Source organism: Pteropus alecto, unplaced genomic scaffold (genome assembly GCF_000325575.1).
Source record: "Pteropus alecto unplaced genomic scaffold, ASM32557v1 scaffold98, whole genome shotgun sequence".
In the NCBI taxonomy this organism is placed as follows: Eukaryota; Metazoa; Chordata; class Mammalia; order Chiroptera; family Pteropodidae; genus Pteropus; species Pteropus alecto.
In genome coordinates this window covers 14,790,869-14,812,511 of record NW_006443570.1, presented here as the reverse complement: position 1 = coordinate 14,812,511, position 21,643 = coordinate 14,790,869, and the positions used below count along the sequence as shown (strand labels likewise).

The 21,643-nt window shown below is 39.1% G+C and overlaps 1 protein-coding gene across 9 annotated transcripts in view; it reads left to right on the top strand.

Moving 5' to 3' along the window:
- SYNRG (synergin gamma) overlaps positions 1–19,691 on the top strand; it is a 69,566-nt gene extending 49,875 nt beyond the window's left edge. For 6 of the 9 annotated variants that reach the window (XM_015599322.2, XM_015599321.2, XM_015599327.2 and 3 more), the window contains 8 exons: positions 1–456; positions 1,556–1,719; positions 2,538–2,591; positions 3,085–3,181; positions 4,979–5,127; positions 17,502–17,612; positions 17,962–17,997; positions 19,023–19,691. In XM_015599322.2, the coding sequence (XP_015454808.1) occupies positions 1–456; positions 1,556–1,719; positions 2,538–2,591; positions 3,085–3,181; positions 4,979–5,127; positions 17,502–17,612; positions 17,962–17,997; positions 19,023–19,154 (1,199 nt within the window). In that variant the 3' untranslated portion in view covers positions 19,155–19,691. The remainder of the gene's footprint in view (positions 457–1,555; positions 1,720–2,537; positions 2,592–3,084; positions 3,182–4,978; positions 5,128–17,501; positions 17,613–17,961; positions 17,998–19,022) is intronic. The other 3 variants (XM_015599323.2, XM_025041549.1, XM_025041550.1) reach the window with 2 other exon arrangements.
- Positions 19,692–21,643: the final 1,952 nt, after the last annotated feature.

The window sequence follows — 21,643 nt, the reverse complement described above, 5'->3', positions numbered from 1 at the left end:
GAAGCAGATCCTCCTCAGCCGCCTCAGTTCTACCAAAGAAAGAGACTTCATTTGGCAGCTCTGAAAACATCACCATGACATCTCTGTCCAAAGTCACAACCTTCACAAATGAAGATGCTCTTCCGGAGACTACCTTCCCAGCTTTTGCTAACTTGAAGGATGTGACTTCTCAGACCAGTGAGCAAAAGGAATATGAAAGCAGGGACTATCAAGAATTCACAAGACAGGACTTGCCTTCAAGTGAACAGAACCAAGAGGCCACGTGTACTAGCCCAGCTTCCAGCAGTGCTTCTCACGACACCCCCAAAGAATGTTTAGATGACTTTGGAGAGTTTCAAAGCGAAAAGCCCAAAATCAGCAAATTTGACTTTTTAGTGGCCAATTCACAAAGCAAAATGAAATCCAGTGAAGAAATGATCAAAAGCGAGCTGGCAACCTTTGACCTTTCTGTTCAAGGTGAGTAGCTTTCAACATAAATTTTACTGTCACGGTTTCTTCTACTGAGGCGTTAGATGTTCTTTCTTAGAATAAAAAGTTGGTCCTTGCTTTCACAGGAATTAGATTTTCCAGTGTTTGAAACCCAATCTATTATCGATAGCTGTTAAAAAGCAAGGTTTCCCTGAGGCTGAGCTGAAGTCAAACCAGTATCCCTCACATAACTGCATTTGGAGCTAAGCACACAGTCTGTTGTTCATTAGCTGGTTTAGTCAGAGGTGTGCTATGTTAAATGAACCAGAGAAATGGATTTGATCCACTTGTGGGCAAGTTAGCTCTGCTCTTGTTCCCTGGCTACAGACTGTATCTTTTAAATCAGAGGCTGCCATGTGGCAGCTTTACATCTGAATTCGGTCTGCAGACTTGTTTGGACTGACCCACAAAGAAAGTTTATGAATGTGTGAGGCAGTAACAAATATGTAAAAACCCGGAGATTTCACAATCTAGATCTCTAGCTTTTCTTAAAAAGTAATATCTAGCAATACTAGGCCTGCCTTCCCACCTCTGGCAAATCAGCAGGAGCTGAGTAGCAGTCCCCGCTCTGGTAGATGAGGTATTCTCTCCCCAGTGTCACAGGCCCTTCCACTTCCTATCTCCAGCTAACTTTACTTGCCTGTTCTCTGAAGGCATTTGAGTTTGCCCCCTCTGCTTTAAGCCCATTTTGATGGAAGGGATCATTGACATCCATTAGATTGAGAGAGTATGTAGGAGATTGGTATGAATCTATAAGTGATGGCTGGAAGAGCAATACAACTCGTATGCACTGATATTTAGAAAGACACTAGTCCTCCAGACTCCAGTGACTCTGCATTTAGAATTATGGAAGAATTATGATAAATCAGGGAAGAGTAATCGAGGAAATTAAAGGCAGGAAATCCAAGCAGGAGAGAACAATGGAAAGGATTCAACATATAGCTTGTCAGACAGAATGAATAGTGTGGTGTTTCTGAATGCCTCGACATAAACATCTAAAGAAAGAGGTCATGTTAGCAAGCAAGAGCCTATGCTTGAACTAAGCTGAGTAATCAAAACCTTTAACTGTGCCATCCACTTCTCCCAGGATCACATAAGAGGAGTTTGAGCCTTGGCGATAAAGAAATAAGCCGTTCTTCTCCTTCTCCGGCTTTGGAGCAGCCTTTCAGAGACCGTTCCAACACTCTGAGTGAGAAGCCCGCTCTGCCTGTCATCCGTGACAAGTACAAAGATCTGACAGGAGAGGTGGAGGTGAGTGAGGTAGTTTTCCACAGGGGGCAAGTAAAAGACCAGCTGGGCACTGAGGGCCTCAGAAAAAAATGCTTGCAACTTTCACATGGGGACACAAGGGGCAGAGAGTCACAAGGCACTGGACATAAAATATGTAATTAAAGTGAGAGATTGGTGACATTAGCCTTGGATGAAAATACCTCCCAGATGTGGCATCTACTGAAAGTAGTTAATAACCTTAAAAACTGAAATTATTCGTGGGACTTCACAAGGAGGGATGTGTTTAAGGGAATTCTTTTTGAGCACTTAGATTTTATCATTTTAGTGAATGGCAAAACATGAAAATAGAAGAGAAAGGGAAATATTCTGGATCTTCTAAGTGTTTATGTCTGCTGCATCTTAGTCCTATGCTGTCTTCCTCCTGCAGCCAACACTCTTAGCTCTCCTTCTTCCTACCCCCATTGTCATACCATGTGCGCGGGTGTGCACACACACACAGCATCTTAACTGGAAAGCTGGTGGTTTGATATGGGCTCTTGTGTTAGACCACCTGCGTGGTGAGTACCTTTGGAGAAATTTACACTAACTCTAGAAAAAATGAGGCAACAGTTGCAGACGGAAGCTGCTCCAAAACATTTCCCTGGAATTTACAAGTCATGTGCTTGGAAGTTACATTTATTAGTAATTTTAGATAGTCATTAGTGGGTTCATAAGATAAACTGTGCTTGAACTAGAGTGATTTTAATAAAAAGGAAAGTCTTCCAGTGCTCTCTGAATTGACAGTTATAGAGGATTCCATACTTGCCCTTTTAATCCAGTTCTTTTTATAAAATTCACAGGAGAATGAGAGATACGCATATGAATGGCAGAGATGCCTGGGGAGTGCCCTAGATGTGAGTATGTCACTTTCGTGGTGTTTCACCCATATGTAAGTGCTGTCATGTGTCATTTTGCCTTCTCCTTGATTCATTTGAATGGACAGAAGCAAACTAGAAGAGAGCCCTACCTCAATGGCCTTCTGCAAAGTGAAGCTCTGTGGAAAGTCGTATATCTTAAGTGAAGCTTCTTTCACATTCGTAAAAGCACTGGTTCATTCATCTGTCACTGTATTTAAGAAATAACAAAACAGTATCATTAATTCTGCCTAAATGAAAATAATATTTAAGCTAAAAAAAACCCCTGTCTTTCCTCTTCTGAAAAAATGGGGGATTGTTTCTTCAAGTTTAAAATTAAATTCTCAGATTTGTTTCAGTATAGTCATATACACACATCAGTTAGTCATGCTTTTTCACACCTGGCTTTTCCAGGGGGTTTTCTAGTAATAGGAAATTGATTTGCAATGACTTTTCTTGATTATATAAGGTGATGTGATTTTATTTCTTGTAGGTCATTAAGAAAGCAAATGATACCTTAAATGGAATCAGTAGTAGTTCAGTGTGCACAGAAGTAATTCAGTCAGCTCAAGGCATGGAATATTTATTAGGTATGTTCTTTTTTTTTTGTATGTTTTATATTTTTCTTATTCAAAGTCATGACACTTTGAAATATTTTTACTCTTCCCTTATGTTACGTTGTATAATCTTGGTCTCTCAAGATACATATATATGATTTTACTAAGTAAGTAGCATCTACATTTGTAAATAAGACACTTAAGTCATAATCAGTAACAACTGTTTGACTTAAGGTCTCTATGGCCAAGTTTCTCAGTCCCTGTTATAACATGATAGCAACAACGTAAAATTACATCTGTTACTGGTTTCTGGTTTATCAAAGAGTCCGAACTAGGCGAGGCATTAAAATGAAATCACTGGGTCTCCAGTGCCTTACCGTACATCGTCCATTCTTCCTCTCTACCCCTTTATGACATCACAGATATCTTAACTTCCTGGTGACCTTCAGTGATTGGCCATCTCATTCCAGCTTGAAACTTCAATCTCTGTCTAATTCAATGTTCTTCCCCTCCCCAGGCTCAGGTGGCCAGACCTGCATACAGTGGATCCTAATCTTTTTCAGATCTTTACTCAAATGTCGCCTTCTAATGAGTTTTCCTTGGCCTCCCTTACCCATATGTATGTATGCCCTCTCCTCATCCTGGTACTCCCTATCCCTTTCCCTTCTAGATTTTCTCCCTAGCCTTATCACCTTTAATATCTTATGTGTTCTACTTTTTGTTCTTGTTTATTATCTGCCTCCCTCCACTAGACTAATCCTCCAAGAGGGGAGGGATTTTGGCCTGTTTTTTCGCTGCTGTGCCTCCATCACCTAGTCTAGTGCCTGGCACATAGTAGTCAGTGAAAAATATTTGCTGGATGAGTGGATATAGAAGGGATGTGGTCTCTCCTTTACTCCTGCCACCTCACTCTAGTTCCACTTTCCTACCCAGACAGGCACAATTCTACTGCATAAGCAGATGTTCACCAGGTAATAGAGTGCCTGTCTTTCCTCCTAGTAGGTTTCCTAGTACCTATGAAAGATTGTCTTAGAAGCTCCCTTACTTGGCTTAGGTTGAGCAGTAATTCTTGCCCTTCCCCTGGGAAAGGAAGAGGAAAAGCCATAGTGCTATACACAGGGCTGATGATGGACCACTCCAAAGACCCCCTGGAGTTCTTCCAGTGCTCTCTTATAGAGGCTGGGTTAGGGATTGTGGATGTTTCTGGTGGCCATCCTTAGAATGGAGAGATACTTGGCACCTATCTCCCTTGCTTGAAGTGTTGGGCCACAATTCAGAGACCACAAGAAAAGAACTGTTCTGTGCCCTATTAAGTGTATAAAAGATACATGAAGCCACAGAGTCTGTAAATCCTTTGGCCATTCAGAATAGCAAGATATTTCTTAATTACTTTGTGATGATATTGACATTCAGATTCTTTTAAACTTTTAATATTCTCATTTTCAGCAAGTTTAATGGTATTTCCCAAATTTAAACAGGTGGACTCGTAAAGAAGCCAGAAAAAAAAAATAGCTAATACTTGCATAATGCCTACTGTTCTACAGACTCTGTTCTAAGCCTTTTGCAGTACTAACTCATCTAATCCTCTCAACCATCCTTTCAGGAGGTACTACTATTATCCCAGTTTTACAGATGAGGTAACTAAGGCACAGAGAGGTTATTCTGAAGCACTGAGAGGCGGATTGGTCCCAAAGAATAGTAGGTTCACTTTTGTCCAGATATAATCCTTATTTCCAACTAAGATATCAGCAAGCAGTGATGCTGCCTCGTCGTGCTCATCTCTTTCTCTACACTTCCAGCATCTAACTCTCTACTATCTCACCCTGTCAGGTGTTGTTGAGGTGTACAGGGTAACCAAACGCGTCGAGCTGGGGATAAAAGCCACTGCAGTGTGTAGTGAGAAACTCCAGCAATTGCTAAAGGACATCGATAAAGTATGGAATAACCTAATCGGCTTCATGTCACTTGCCACACTCACGGTAAGACAATTCAGCAGTTGCTTTCCTTTCTAGAAACCTAAGTTGTAAAGCAGAGTGTATGTTCCTACAATGGCACATATTAGAAGATGAAGGTGCCCACTGGATCATGTTATGTTAAAGGAAGGAGAGAACATATGTATAGTTAGCTGACTAGTGCCAGTTTGGCTTCTGGATAGCTTCTAGGCCAGTTGTACCTAAAAAATAAAATAGAGTGTAGGAAAACATTCACTCTTAATCACATCCTTCTTAATTCATATACATATATATATGCTTTGCAAAGCATTGGTTTGAGTTGCTTCCTTTGCACTTCTAGCTATTTATGTCCTCATATGTGTGTCCTTTTAAAAAAAACTGTATGATACGTCTTGTTGCTATCCTGTGGTTCATTTAGCCGTTTTTTTGGTCCTTGGATTATTTTCATTTCTTCCTGTTATAAATAGTTATACTCAACATATTTAAACAAATGGCTGTTCCTCCTTTTGGGGATATAGTTCTTCCAAGAGCATGTGCAAGGTCAGAGTGTATGATTGCACACGTACATACATTCATGCCTACATAGCTGCTGTTGCACTTGGTCCATGGCTTTCCAGAGAGTGTGAGCTAGTTGATAGTGCTACTAGCCGTTTTTAAGTATTAATTTCTTTACATTGCGCTCTAGCTTTCTTCGTCAATTTTGTAATTTAACTAGTGTGTAAATGATTCCCTAAAGGTATTTTTTACATTTCTTTCATTTCCTGAGAGGCTATCCAGTGTTCCAAATAATAATTTACTATTATTTCCTTTATATGTAAACTGATCATCTGTTTCTTTTGACCGTTTGACCATTTATTCGATGAAATATGGTTGACCTTACTTATTTCATATTCGTAATAGAGTTACACACTCATGGGTATGTACACACATACACATTTGTGCTAGTAAGCTTTTATCAGTTATTCTTTCCTTTTCTATTTCTTTCCCCCTTTTTTACATTTTATTGAGTGAAACTATTTTATTTTTATATATTCATACCTATTCAGTTTGTCTCTGATAATATGCTTTATTTCACAATAGTCGGAAATTTATCTTCCTTCTCCAGCTGGAATAAATATACTATTACATTTTCTTTTTTTCTTTCTTACATTTAACTATGTGACCCATCAGAATGGGATCGCAGCATTGTGGTAGGAAGCAGTTCTTCCCTCACTGTACTGATAATCAGGCTGGTACCCAGCTACCCCAACAACACATCTTAAACAGCAAATCCTCTCCCCATTGTTATGTTGCTTATGGTTTGTAATATTAAGTTCTTAAAGAGTTTAAGTCATTTCCAAAATCTCTATTTTGTTCCCTTGGACCATTTTTTAATTTATAAGCTAAAGATTATACAGTTTGGGTAATTATTTTTTTTTAAATACTATTCTGGCCAATATAATAAAAAACTAAGTATAAATATTTGAAAAGAAGAGATGAAATTATGTTTATTTGGTGATGTGAAATACTTCCAGAAATCCAAATTCAAGAGGTTAAATTTAATGAGTTTGGCAAAAATTTATAGCATTCTTACATATTAACAATAGTTAGAAAATATAAAATGGAAAACTTTTTTTTTAAATATATTAAATCATTCAGGCCTTTATCACTTCTGACCACATAGCTGGGGTTACTGGTTTATTTTTTTATCCTCTATCAATCTGTTCTGCACATCACTACTAGATATTTCTTTCTAAAATGCAAATCTGATCATGTTATTTAAATCCCATTTAAAATCCTGCAGTGGGCTCTCTGTGGTCTTCAGGATCAAGTTTAAATTCCTTAGCTCAGTATATAAGGTCTTTTCTATCACTTGGACTGTCCTTGGCTCTCTTTCTCTTTTAGACTGCTTCTCCCTCTGGGCTCTACGTCATTTCCCCCACAAGTCATTCCAAAGAGCCCTTCCATCTGAATTAGATGCCCTCCCTCTGTGTGTCCACAGCATATTTCTCTCTATCATAGTTCTTATCACACTTGTTGATAATTGTGTGTTTACTTGTTTTCTTGCCCACTAGCTTGTCAGCTCCTTAACAGCCAGACTGTGGCCTTTATTTCTTTGTGTTCTAACACAGTGCTAGGTGGGACTTTTTACTTTTTATCTTATACTTTTTTTAACTTTCCAATTTTTTTCAAACTAGATATTCATGTTTTTGTATCTCATAGTTTTAATAACTAGTGCAGATTTTTTAAATAAACGGATGAGAAAAATGAAACAAAGGGCAAATGAAAGTGGAGAAGATGAGATAAAGCCAGGGATAAAGTTAAGTGTACGAAAATGTGCTTTTAACATGCTTGCCTTTGCTAGCTGTAGAGTCGACTTGACCTTTCCTAGGAATTAATGTGAATAGGAGATGATCAGTTCCATGATTCACTGTGTTCGTAACATAAAAATAAACCCACGATTCAGGAGAAGCATAATTCCTAATTTTACTAATATCAGAACTCTTTTTTGTGGACTCTCGTAAAGAGGAAACTAATGAAACCTACGGTTTCTTCAAATATCCTTTCAGTAAATAAAGCAACAGGTTTCCTTGAGTAGTTTCTTATGAAATCTCAACATAGGCAAATGGCATAGCTCCAAGTACAAATTAGTTGAAGTCATTCTAAATGTGAAAAAAATAGACTAAATGGTAAATAAGAAAGTGTGGCAGTGTATACTGATGGGCTCATGTCTGTGCTCTGTAAAGAAAACATAACAAATCAATGAGAAATATACCAACATCCCAGTAAAATCAGTAAAAACTTGAAGTGATTCATAAAAGGGGAGACATAGTTAATCAGTAAACATTAATTCAAATTGAAACTAGATTTCATGTTTTATCTACTAATAAGTCCAGTTTTTGTTTGGTTTATTTAAATCCCGATAGCGTCAGTGTGGTAAAATGCATAATATTCCCTAGGGAATTTATTAGAAAATATAAATAGGTACCACCCTATGGAAAAGGTATTTAGCACTATGCTTTCCTCCTGCCCGTGAACTCCTTGAGGACAGGGACCAAGACCACATTTTGTTCATCTTTTGTTCTTGATCAGAGCACAGCCAGGCGCTGCATAAATACCCAGTAAAAGTTGAGTGAATTAAAGGACTTAAGAAACATTCAGAGGGGTTGACTCAGTAATTCCATTTCTAGGAAAACTTCCTATAACAACAGTTCTAAATACAGCTCTCAAAAAGAAGAAAGGTAAATGCACAAATCATTCTTTGTAAAAGTGAAAAAATGGAAATAATCTGAAAGTTTGAATCTACAGGATTAGTCAAGTAAATTGTGTGACTCTTCATAGTAGGATGTTATGCAATCATTTTTTAAAAGGGCACAGAGTTTGGAATAACACAGAGTTGTCACTTACAGGGCTGGAAGAAAATTTGCCAAAATGGTAATGGGGTTCTGTGTGGGTGATGAAACCCTGGATTTTTAAAATATTTCTAAACTCCAGCTGTGAATGAAGTTTGTTGGCTCGTGATGTATGTGAGGATGCCAGTGAGGCTGTGGGACAGAGAAGGATGTGTTACCAGTTGTTTATTCAGTGTGTTACCTTTGCATTGTTGACATTGCAGTTTACCAGTTGTGTATCATAGTTCAGGGTGTTATATTTGCAATTCATCAGAGCCTCTCTGTTCAGTCTTGCAAAGGTCTTACCTCAAAACCCATTTGTTCCATGTTTTTACAGCAAAAAGGTATCTAAGACCAAGCATTAGGAATCTCGAGATCAGTATGTGTCTGAGTCTCTCCTAATTCACCTTCTGCTTCCTAACCTTGTGTTAATACGAACTATATTAAGCCTGAATATCATCATCATCATTAGCCAGCTTTTACTGAGTGCTTGCTGTGTGCTATACCCTGTTCTTCACCCTTTATAAAGATGTAATTAATACTCACAAAAGTCTCGAGGGTAGATGCTATTATTCTCCTCCCTTTACAGATGAAGAAACTGAGGCACAGAGATATTGGTGAGACCTAGATTCAGTCCGAAAGTCAGAAGTCTTCTTTTTCAACCACTACACTCTGTTGCCTCCTTGAAATGGGCAAGCTGGGTGGGTAAAACCAGAGATGGGCAAAAGTCTTTCGGGGGAGAGTGGGTAGTTATTTGGCATCAAGGTTAATGAGATGAAACACCAGGAGTCTATCTGGCAGCAACTTGATAAACAGTCAAGTTCTTTTCCCTGGTTTATATCCCAGGACTATAGAGTAGCTTAAAAGCTTCTCATTTTCCATTTAGATTTTAAGGTTCTTTGTTTTGGTGGCAGTCAGTTTCTCATTGTAATTAACATTTTGAAAACTAGATTTCTATACAAACCCTGAAGTCAACCAGCTATCCCTTCTCTTCTGGTGCTGTTAGAAAACAATGGCTGTGATTGCAAAGCATCTCTCTTTGCCATGCGCTCTTTGAAAAAAAGGTACCACAAAAGACCAAGTGGATTAACCAAACTTATTATGTATTAGTTCTTTTTAATTTGGGGCAAAGGATAATTGGGGAGAATCCTGGCCTGGATTGCTGTCACTGTGTTTACTTCTCAAGGTAACTGCTGTCACTGATGAGCTGGAAGCCAGTTTCATCCTTGTCCATCTTCCTAGACTTTCAAGCTGCTGCAGTACTACAGCTGCTCATGAGAAAGCCTTGCCTTCTAGGCTCTGCCCCTCTAGGCTGGTCGGTCAGCCTGTCCATCCATCCTTCCTTCCTGCCTGCCTGCCTTTTTTGTTAATATACGTATATAGTAAAATGCAAAAATCTTAGTTATACCATTCGACAAGTTTTGACAAATGCTTATCCCATGTAACCTATGCCCCTATGAAGATGTAGAGAGTTTCCTTACACTCCCTTTTTGTCATCACCCCACTCAGAAATAATCCATGTTGAGTTTTTTACACCAAGAATTGATTTTGTTCAGGTCTTTTTTAAAAAAGCCATAGAATTAGATTCTGTGATATTGAAGAAAGCCTATTGGGTTTGGTCACCCACCTAGCCTGTTCTCATACGGTGGTTCTAAATCCCTCAGTGTGGTCAAATGTGAGAGGTAAATGGGAAAAGTGGCCAGGCGTCCCGACCCTCTCCTCCAGACTCCTATTAGGAACATCCACTTCCAGCATCCACGTCTACAAAGTGAGTTTATCTGACGTTTCTGTAGGCACCAGGTAAGGGTATAGACATGAGTTAGTCTGCAACTAGACAACACAGGAATGCACCGCAGGTTGTACATGAACACCACTGAGTATTCTTTTCTCTAATTACCATGCTTTTCCAGTTGTTTGCTTTTCTCGCCAGGTTAGCTGTGACAGAACGATCATTCTCTGCTCAGATATTTTTTCTGATTATATCATATCATTTCTTCTTGATAACTGGTAGGTTCTTGGTCTATAAAACTTGAATTGCTCACAGCATGAAGATTAATATACATTCTACAGAGGAAGTATAAGGTTTAAATTGTCATGAAGAAGCTATTACTCTAAAAATAGGTGCATAAATGTAAATGACACAAGCCAACATCTATATATTTCAATTCAGTTAGAACAAAACTATACAAACTCCAAGGGCTCTGGATTAGAGGCTCGGAGCAGGGAAATCATTACTAGAATTAGAGACTTGATTTGAGATTGGATGGGAATCTTTTAACTCTTTACACCATTGCTTCATTTTAGGTAGAATTTAAAGTTCCTTAACGAACCAAATTGCCACAGTCAGCTCTTTGACACTGATACTAATATAATAGTCACTGTTTATTTCGCACCTAGAACCTGCCACGTGGTGTGCTATATGCGTTGCATTCATAACAACCCCATGATGTCAATAGTATAATCCCCATTTCTATAAGTGAAGAAATTGGGGCTCAGAGACGAAACTTGCCTGAAACTGACAAATCTGGGATTTAAATGCACAGCATCGTTTAAAAATTCTTTCTTCTTCCTATCATGTTAGTCCCAGCTTCTGAGATCATAAAAAAGACTCATTCCCCTGAAGACCCCATGAAATGATTCCCATCAAAAGATGGCTGCATTGCTTTTCTCCAGTGCAGAAGTCCCAGAATGCTGTCGCTGCATTGCAGTCGTGATGCCTGGGCTAAGGGAAGCAGAGTACACAGTCCTAAACTCCAAACCGTGGTTCCTTAATATTTACTTAAGCTGCAAGTTATACTAGCAAAGTTTTATATTCCCCTTTCCTTTTAATACCCTCTTTATCCATGGACTCAAACTCCCTCTTGTGGTAGAAGCATGTCTCCTCTGGGCACAGACTGCAGGAACTCAGGTACAAATTGTCTTTTAGTGAAGCGAGTGAATTGTTATCTGAGGTTTTATCTTATATATGTGGGTTGTAGTACAGTAGGTTTGGAACAAAGAGATACTCAGTCTCGGAAAACAAAACTAATCAGCTTTGCCATGTAAAATCTACAAAAAAAGACAGGACTTATTCTCCTGGCCTCTAGTCAATTGAAAATCACACAGGCCCTTTGATTCCACTATTATCCTTGGTATAATCCAAATTCTTTTGTGCTTCTTTTCAATGAGAAATGAGCAGTGAATTTCAGAGTACTTACTTCCTATTGCTGTGGCATATCAGGAGAACAGTTTATTTTTAATAATGACAGCATCTTTGTCATCTTGCCAGTCTGCGCAGTGTTTTAGAGACAGAATCTTCATGTCTCCGCATGGCTCTCCTCAGTTGACAGAAGGTGGATATGGTTGGTAGAATAATGCCCCCACTCCAAAGATGTTCCCATCCTAATCCCTAGAACCTATGAATTTGTTACTTTATATGGTGGTAAGGATTTTGGAGCTGTGATTAAGTTAAGGGTCTTTAAATGGAGAGCTTACCCTGGATCATCTGTTAGACCCAGTGCCATCACAAGAATCCTAATAAGAGGAGGACAGGAGAGTGAGAATAAGAAAAAGCAGCATGACAGTCGAAGTGGAGACAGAAAGATTGGCAGATGCTGCGTTATTGGCTTTGAAGATGAAAGACGGGACCATGATCCAAGAAATATGCAGGCGGGCTCTAGAAACTAAAAAAGGCAAAGAAACAGATTCTACCCTAGAATCTCCAGAAGAAATGCAGCGTTACCAAATCATTTTAGAATTCTGACCTCTAGAACTGTAAGAGAATAAACTTATGTTGTTTTAAGCAACTAAATTTCTGCTAATTTCTTATAGCAGCAATAGGAAAAGTTACACAAAACACTGTAGCCAAGAGGTTACATTGTGACCAAAACCAAAGTCTAGAATTGCTTGTAGAATCTGTGTCTACATCATTCTTTATATCAGTCAAATTAGGCTATAGGTTATGCTGCGGTAACAGCTAACCCCCCACCCCCAACCCACCTTTGCCATGTAAAACAACAAAGCTTTATTTCTTGCTGCTGCTACATGCCCGTCTCAGTTTGGAGGGGTCTCTTGTGCCATGTCCTTTTCACTCAGAGACCTAGGTTGATGGAGCCTCCACCATGTGAAACATAGCTGGTCACCATGGGAGAGTCAAGGGAACGTGACAAATAGCACATTGGTCTTAAAGGCTTCCTTCAGAAGTGACACACGTGACTTATCCTCACAGTCTATTGACCATGGCAAGTTACACGGCCATGCCTAATTTAAGGGAATAGGGAAAGCCATTTGTCCAGAAGAAGGAGAATGAAAATATTGAAGAACAGTAATTACTACCAAAGTCTTCTTCCTTAATAAGGATTTTCTTGGACATCGTTTTAGTAGTTTATTATTAGCTAAAGATTCAGGATTATATATCCTAGTCTGGCTCTGGGACTTGTCAATGTATAACATAACTATTTTTTCAGTCTTTATTAAATGCATGAAATACTTGCCAATTAAAGTAAGTGATGTTCAATTAAGGTGGCATGTAGAGGGCATACCTTATAGAATTACTGCCATTGGTGGGTGTCACACTGTTACTGTGTACTATAACCATCCCCCTGCTTATAAATGTGTATTTATAAAGGTTAATTTTATTATTTGAAAGATTAACTTGACCATATAGTAGTTTATGCAGAGCCTTATAATTTTCACTGGAAAATTACAATATGACCTTTTCATTTGTTTCCTTTATGCCTTTGGTAAACAGATATTAAAGGGCTTTTATTTGATTGATTTTAAGATTCACGGTTTTCCCAGATTCTAATTATTTCTCAAATAGCCCTTACTCAATAACATGAAAAATATCTATAATGGATATTATAGGTATGCTACTATACTTTTAACTTCTTCAAAAGTTTGTTAGACTTTATTTACCAAAGTGAGTAATTGTGGTAATCATTTAGAGTATTTCATCCTTTCCAGAGCACTTTTTTATATATCTCTGAGGGCCCCAATACTAACTGAAGGAGGTAAGTAGGGCAAAGGAAATTGTTACCATTTTACAAATGACAGACTTGTACAGCGAACAAATGATAGTACCACCTGCTTCTAGGTTTGACCAGAGTGGCCATGATTGCACTAAAAAAGAAAAGAAAAATCATCCTGTGGATTAGCTAAGGCCATGTAGATTTATTTCAGTCACCTAGATAAGAGCCCTCATGCACACAGTTTAAACATCCACCTCCCCTTTATTTGAGAACTGCCTACCTTTCCTTCCTTAGGTGTGATTTAAATGGATTCAGCTCAGGTTAGTTTAAGAAACTAGTTTAAGGTTGGTTTAAGGTTAGTTTGTGGAGTTAGTACATGGTTTGTTGTTTCAAATTAGAAAAGAATGGGGAAGCATATATATAATCTATACATTTTTCTAGGGAGGAGCCTTTTTTTTCCTGGGGAAGAGTAATGCAATTTTGCAAATATAAAAGTGTAGTAATTCTTTAGTGGTTGAGTCTAAAATAACATTTCTAGAGAAAAGGTTAGTACTGCAGATTAAACCTAAACTAGAGGAAATGTAGCTATTTTTTGACAGGAATTTGCCATCATCCTGGGTCACCTCAGTATCCATGAGGTCAAATCAGCCAACACGGTAGGCTCCCAGATCCTTGACAACTGGACTCCAGGACCCTGGTCTCCATTTCATTTCATGATTATACTGGACTGTGTTATCACATCAAATTGCAGTACCTGTGCAATCCTAAATTCAGACGTCTTTCTGAGTCCAAATTGGTAACCTTCCAAGTTTCTCACACTCGCCTTGCACGGCTCTTATTTTTGGTTCTCAAGACAGGACAATTGTTTGATCTTTTCACTTGGTTCCTGTCGGCTCCCTTTCATCTTCATTTCCTTTCCTAATGCTTAGTTCTTAGCTTTTGAGGTTGTTTACGTCTGTCCTAAGACAACCAGCTATCTTGGTTTGCTCAGGCCCCGGGGGATTTCCTCAGAGCTAAAACTGGAACAGTTTTGCACAAATCAGGAGGTTGGTCACCCTAGTCTATTATATCCATATGTGGACATACTATATGATAGCACTGTGAGGAACCTCTTCCCAACTGCGTGTTCAGTGACAACACATTGGTAACTTGAAATCAGCCATGGTGGGGAGTGGAGGGGGAGTATTTTTACCATGGAAATCAGCAGGTGCTGCAAATCAGGACTTGATTTGTTGATTGTCTAGACTGAGAAGGTTCTAGAGAAAATGTTAGTACTGCAGATTAACCCTAAAAAGTGTGCTGTGTCTGTAGCCATTATGTTGCGAATAGTACAAAAAGTTGAAGAAGCATTCTCCAGTATTCGAGAACTATTATCTGATTCAGTAAAGAACACTCACATGTTTGATAGATGAGTGAAACTCTGAATTATGTCTTTGCTGTTTCACTTTAGTCTAATCTCTAACATGAAAATATCAACATTCACGATAGAACTACACTTTTTCATGAAAGCAAGCATAGGTTGACAATGGATCAAAGAGCTGGACAAAAATTCTCAAAGAAAGCATTCTGTGAAAAGTAAGCAACTATATAGAATTTGCAATAAAGATGATTATATATTTTATTGTTTGTAAATTGTGTACTACACATCCTTTATATCAATAAAATTTATAATAAACATGTAATTGTGTGTTTGTGTATATATGTATTTGTGTGTATACATACATACTTTTTCCTCTTTTAATAGTTCTCAGTGGTGGGAGAGGAGGGCTATTTTGCCCCCAAATTGGCCAGGGATCCTGCTAAACAATCTACAATGCAGAGGACAAGTCCCACATTAAAGAATTATCCGGGTTAAGATGTCAGTGGTGCCAATTTTGAGAAACTGTACTCTAGGACATATATAAGCAAAATAAATTGGTTTAGATATAGCTAAAACTTCTTCACATTAAGGATCCAACTCTTCTGAATTGTTTTTTTGCTTTGGTGGGTTTTTATTTTGTTTTGTTATTCAAGTGTTTTTCTGAATGGGGGAATAATTTACATACAATAAAATGAACAGATCTTAAATGTATAATTGGATCAGTTTTGACAAATGCACATGGCCAAGTAGCTCAGACCCCACCAATGTATGGAGTATTTTCAGTCTCCCCCTAAAGTTTCCTCTTGGCCCTTCCCAGTCAATTCCCTGATCCGATTCCAAAACATCCACTGATCTGTTTTCCCTCAATTTCTATCAACATGGTTGTGCCTGTTCTAGAACTTTATATAAATGAAATTAGGTAGTACAGGAATCCCCAACTCCTGGGTCAGTACCGGTCCATGGCCTGTTAGGAACCGGAGCACACAGCAGGAGCACGGTGAGCGGTGGGCAAGAAGCTTCATCTGTATTTGCAGCTGCTCCCCAGCGCTGCCTCTGATCATCAGGCTTTAGATTCTCATAGGAGCACAGGTCCCTGGTGCCAGAAAGGTTGGGGACCACTGATGTAGTATATTCTGGTGTCTATTTTCTTTTGCTTAGTATGTTTTAAAATTTCATCTATGTTGTGTGTATCAGTTTGACCTCTCATCACTGAGTGATATTCCATTGTATTAATTTACCATGTTTTTTTTTTTTTTTTTTAATCTGTATTATTGTTTATAGAAACCTGCTAGTTCCAGTTTTGGCTAATGTGAATAGAGCTGCTATGAACACTTGTACAAGACTTCTGTTAAATATGTTCTTTTCTCTCGGATAAATAGGGATGGAACTGCAAATTCATATACTTCAACTTTTAAGAAATTAACAACTTTCCAAAGTTGGGACATGCCCTTTTAATCATTGGGCTACACTCTCCATATTTTATAGATTTGTTGTAAGAAATAAATTAGATAATGCATGTAAAGAGCTTAGTGTGGTACTTAGCACAAGTAAGGGCTTGACTTACTAGCTATTGTTACATTTACTCTCTCTAGCTGATAACTTCCAGATCTCTTATTCTTGAGCACTGGGCCTATATATATCCGTCTGCTTACATAGTATCAGAACTTGGCTGTCCCACAGGTAGCTCCAACCTATATGAAACTGAGCTCTTCAAAACTCCATGCCCAACCCTGGTGCTGCTCTCATGTGCCTAATTATAAGAGCAGTCGCCCAAGCCTCTCCCCTCCTCGCACGTCTAACAGATGACCCAGGCCTGTTGAGTCTACTGCCTTAATAGCTCTTTCATGGGTCCATTTCTCTCCATTGCCCACTGTTGCTGTCTTAGTTCTGACCTTCGGTCTCTTGGAGCGCTGCAGCAGCCTTGTAATTGAGACCCATACTTTGAAGATTGTCACACCCAGTTCACTGCGGACACTGCAACCAGAGGTGTCTGTCCATAATACAAACCTGGTCCTGTCATGATCTGATTAAAACCCCTAATGGCTTCCCCAGATAAAGTCTCAACCCTTTATATTCCTTTCAAGGCCCTATGTTCCAATTTCATTTCCTACCTCCTTTTGTAAGGTTGGCTCCTACCCCCTAGATTACTTCCCATATCCAGTCTTTTGTTTAGAGGTCTTTGCCTGGGCTGCTTGTTCTACATAGTATAAACATACTTCCCTCCCCTACCGCATTCACCCAATCCCCTTTACTGAACTTATATTTATCAAGACTCAGCCAAATGTTTCTGAATTCGAGGAAGCATTCTCTGCCATCAAGCTCCTTTCCCTTTGGGTTGGGATAAGTGACCCCACCCCTTGTATGCCTGGCACTCAGTACTTTCCCCTCTATAGCTCTTGTCACACTGTGTTGCCTGATACCCACCTGGCCCCCAGCCTAAACTGAGTTCTCAGAGGACAGGGGCCCGTTTTTTGCTCATGTTAGCATCCCTTGTATCTAGACACAGCAGATATGAACCAGTTACACGTTATCTGCATCTCTGTCTTAATTTTGAGTGTGGAAGACCAATCAGTAACTGAGAAATTGACTAATTGTATTGGTGGTACTAGAGAGTTTCCTTAACTTGCTGTTGTTGGACCTCTTGGAGAGGAGTGATAGTGGGTGAAGCCAGGAGCATTTGGAGTTGCTGGACTCTCTTACCCATTTGTCTTGTCCTCACAGCCCGATGAAAAGTCACTGGATTTTTCCTCTTGTATGCTACGGCCTGGTATTAAAAATGCTCAGGAACTTGCTTGTGGGGTGTGCCTTTTGAATGTGGACTCCAGGAGCCGGGTAAGTCACACACTTTCCCCCTCTTAGGTGGCAAAGCACTTCTGTAACATGACTTGGGGGACACTTCACTACAAGGTCTGTGCCCAGAGGTGGTGGGGATTTTATGAAGCCCTGAAATCTGACTGCAGAAGCAGGTATAGTGTTTCCAAAGGGCAGTGGGAAGCTCTTGAGGGAACGGATGCTGTTCTTCCCTTTCTAACGAGCCTACTGTTTGCATTGTGCCCACAGTCCCCTGTGCACAGTAGGGTGGTAAAGAGAAAAGGTTAGTTAGACTAATAAGGATTTGTTTGTAGGCAGGAGGCCCTATTCTGGGAATTCTGTTGACCTTATGGTTTCAACGTTATTTCAGAAAGAAGAGAAGCCTGCAGAAGAACATCCTAAAAAAGTATGAACCAGTTACATATTATCTTAGCGTCTCCATCTTAATTTTGAGTGTGGAAGGCAAATCAGATGATTGTACTGCCATCCTGAACCGTTCCAGTCATGAGTGCTTTTCTGAGTCATCTTTGTTCCCATGTTTGATTTAATCAACTAACACGTCTGTGTGGATCCACTTTGGTCTTGTTTGCATGCTTGTGTCTCATAATTGGCTTCTGGTGTTGTGGTTATTTTTCTCTGTGATGAATAGGGTAACAGATGAGCAACTTCCAGAAGACTGGAAGTTGTAGTGACACATAGAATGAGATCAGAGAGCTTCAGGATTTGGCCATTATCAAACAAAAACAAATTGTTTGGGTTTTAGAGTTTTATTTATTTGTTTACTTGTGCTTAAGGAAACACCCCAGGCCGTGGTTGAGGTTAGGACTGGCTGGCTGTAACTTACCTATAAGTGTTACTCATCTGGAAATAATTCACATGTGTCTAACCATTATTTCTTTTTACAAACCCTGTACCTATTTGGACTTTCTAATTATGTCCATTCAGTTCTCAGCTCCCAATGGCATTAGACCCTAAGAGTTTTTAATATTTTGTTTTCTTTCACGATAAGACTGTAATTAGCCACAGAAACTTAAGGGATTGCACATTATAGTCAAATACCAGCCTTAGGGGAAGGGTTTCCTTTATCAGGAGGGATAAAAAGTAGCCACAGCCCTTGGCTATTTTAGTTCTTTATATCATGACACCTCCCTCAGCCCCCATAAACTCTGTCTGCCTTTCCTATGAAAATTGGCCTTCTTTTACTGAAACTAGGTAAAATAGTAAAGTTTTTTTTTATACCTTAGCAGCAAAAAAAAATGAAAAAATAAATTCTTACTGGAATTTCTATAGCTATCTGCTCATCTCAGCTTTTGTGAGTGTGCCAGTTTAGCCTCGGCCTCTGTGACCTGGAGGAGTGTACGTGCTGGTTGCTGATTAGCTCTTAGGTGCAGAAGCCTGACTCGCCCCACATGTCTTTATTATTTCCGGCAGGCCTTCAACTCAGAAACAGACAGTTTCAAGTTGGCATATGGAGGACACCAGTATCATGCCAGCTGTGCCAACTTCTGGATCAACTGTGTTGAACCAAAACCTCCTGGCCTCATTCTGCCTGATTTGCTCTGAAGAGCTCCTCTGTGAAGTACCAGCTGTTTTTTTTTTTTTTTTCTGTCACACCCATGGGTGACAGGGACCAATGAACAGAAGACAAGTACTGCAAAGTTCACCTCTGTGAATCTATATGGAGAATCCCCAAGAGGTGGGGGGCGGGGGAGGCGGAAGCTGCGGAAGTTCTCAATCATTCCTACAGACAACCTTTGTCCCTTGGTTCCCACTGCCAGTCTTTGGGATTTGAGATAAAATTGCCCTACCCAAACTGCATGTGGCACCAGCAGTTTGCTGACTCACCTGTAGTTCTCTTAAGATGTTTTAAAATATGTATCACAGTTTTTCTAATCTAAGGACTAATTTGCTGCTGCAGTTGAAACTGTGAAGAATTGACATTCAAAGAAAAATAAATTATTGTTGTAGGACTGGAATTGGCAAGAATGTTTTGAGCCAGTGCTTATTTATATCTAGGTACTTATTGTCCTGTGAAGTAGAGTGCATTTATCTGCATTAAGTGTGTTAATATCTTAAATGAATAAAAATGGGGAATTGTGATTAATCTTATGTTCTTTTTATAGAAGAAATTCTGCTTGTCTCCATTGGACAGTGGCAGGTAGGTGAAGGCAGATTGATCAACTTTGCTGTCACAACGGAACCACTTCTGTACTTCTTTCATTCATTTCTAAAACTATCAATTTTCAAACCTTTTTCTTAAAACATACCTGGGCACTTCGCAGTGGGGAAACAATGTTCATTTTGATAAAGGCCCAAATCTTTGTGTATCAGGATGAATATCCTTCCCCTTAGGAGCCTTCACTGAAAACCTTCTGTTTTACCTAACACAAAGACTGTGAACATAGTATTTTTTTTTCAGACAAGATTTGGAAAGGCAGCTGAATGAAATCTCTTTTCAGTGTGGCCTCTGTCTAGATTTCTAGAAATGACTACATAAGGACCAATACTGCCTGACTCTGCAATGTCCGTGATACCAGAAATTCGGGGTTAGAAGGTGGAGTTCCTGGCCTGGTCAGGCGAGTAGTACGATGTATATCTACGGCAGAGGTATACAAATTAGAAGCAGTGGAAGGAAATTGTTTAAAAATAGCACTGAATTTTATTTTACTATTATTTTTTTTTATTATTTACGCCTACAGCACCTGGTCTTCCTAGGTGGTCTCCCATCCAAGTACTGACCAGGCCTGACCCTGCTTAGCTTCCGAGATCGGACATGGACTTGTTCACTTATTCCGGGTGGCATGGCCGTAGACCATGGACCGTGGCTCCACTGGACGCGAACCCAGGACCTTCTGCGTGTAAAGCAGAGGTGCTCACCGCTACACTATGGAACCATGTCTGATTCTTGGTTTTTGAAAAGTCTTACACATATCTTGTAGACTTTGTTTCTTGGAACTGGCTATGGCTTTTTAAGGTTTTTCTTGTTCCTTTTGAAAACTTACCAAGTAACAGTCAGCTGCCAATTCCCACTTTTGTTGTGTTTTTCCTGCCCTTTTCAATAATAATAATAAAAACGCTGAACTGATTGAGCAATTGAGCAGACCTTTTTTTTTTTTTAAACTTTGACTCCATTTGCAGCTGTGATGTATCTGATTTATACTTACTGGGACTTTCTTTTTATCCTGCAGTATGCAATGTTTCTGACTCTCATTTTTTTGGTTGAACTGGTTGCTGCCATTGTAGGATTTGTTTTCAGACATGAGGTAAGCCTGAATTTGGGAGCTAAAAATGGATTAATTTAAGTTACAGAGTTAAAGACAACTTTTATTAGTTTAAAAATCACTCACAGCTATACTTAAAGCTTTACATTGCAACCCGTAGCTGACAATAATGGCTTTCTTGTAAAAATTCTAGCCCACTTTTAATACAAAAGAACATTTGGAAAATTGTAAAGACTAACAATCACCAGAAGAAAATTAAAGGTACCCATTATTACATTTTTCTGTGTATAAGTACCTATTAAAGTGGAGATGGTACAATTTATAACTTTGATAGGAAACTATTTCAAGCACAAAATTGATCTTTTCCACTGTGACACGCATTTAGAAAATATTGAATATACTTAATTCAAATAATCAAAACCTTAATATTGAATTAGAAATTAGGGTTCCACAGTGAGTAGTGAAGGCTCATCAATGAGAGTGTTCTACAAAGTAGCAGTGCAGTCTCCCAAAGTAAGGTTTTGTAGCTTAAAAATTCCATAGGCATCAAATTTGTACTGTTTAAAGTGGATAAAGATCAGGGTGGTGGGGGATACAGCAGTACAAAGCTGCCTTTTGACGTGTTCTCATAACACTTTGAACTTGTAGTGGTTATCATCTTTTATTGTAATGTTTTGCTCAGTAGTCCCCTCAGCTAAACTATACCCCTTAGGACAGGACTGAACCACAGAAGTTAATTACCATGCATATCGCTGTTGTCAAAGATATGAGCATTGGTCAGATGTAGGAATTTCATATTTGACTTAGAAACCAAAAAAAATATACTCAAAC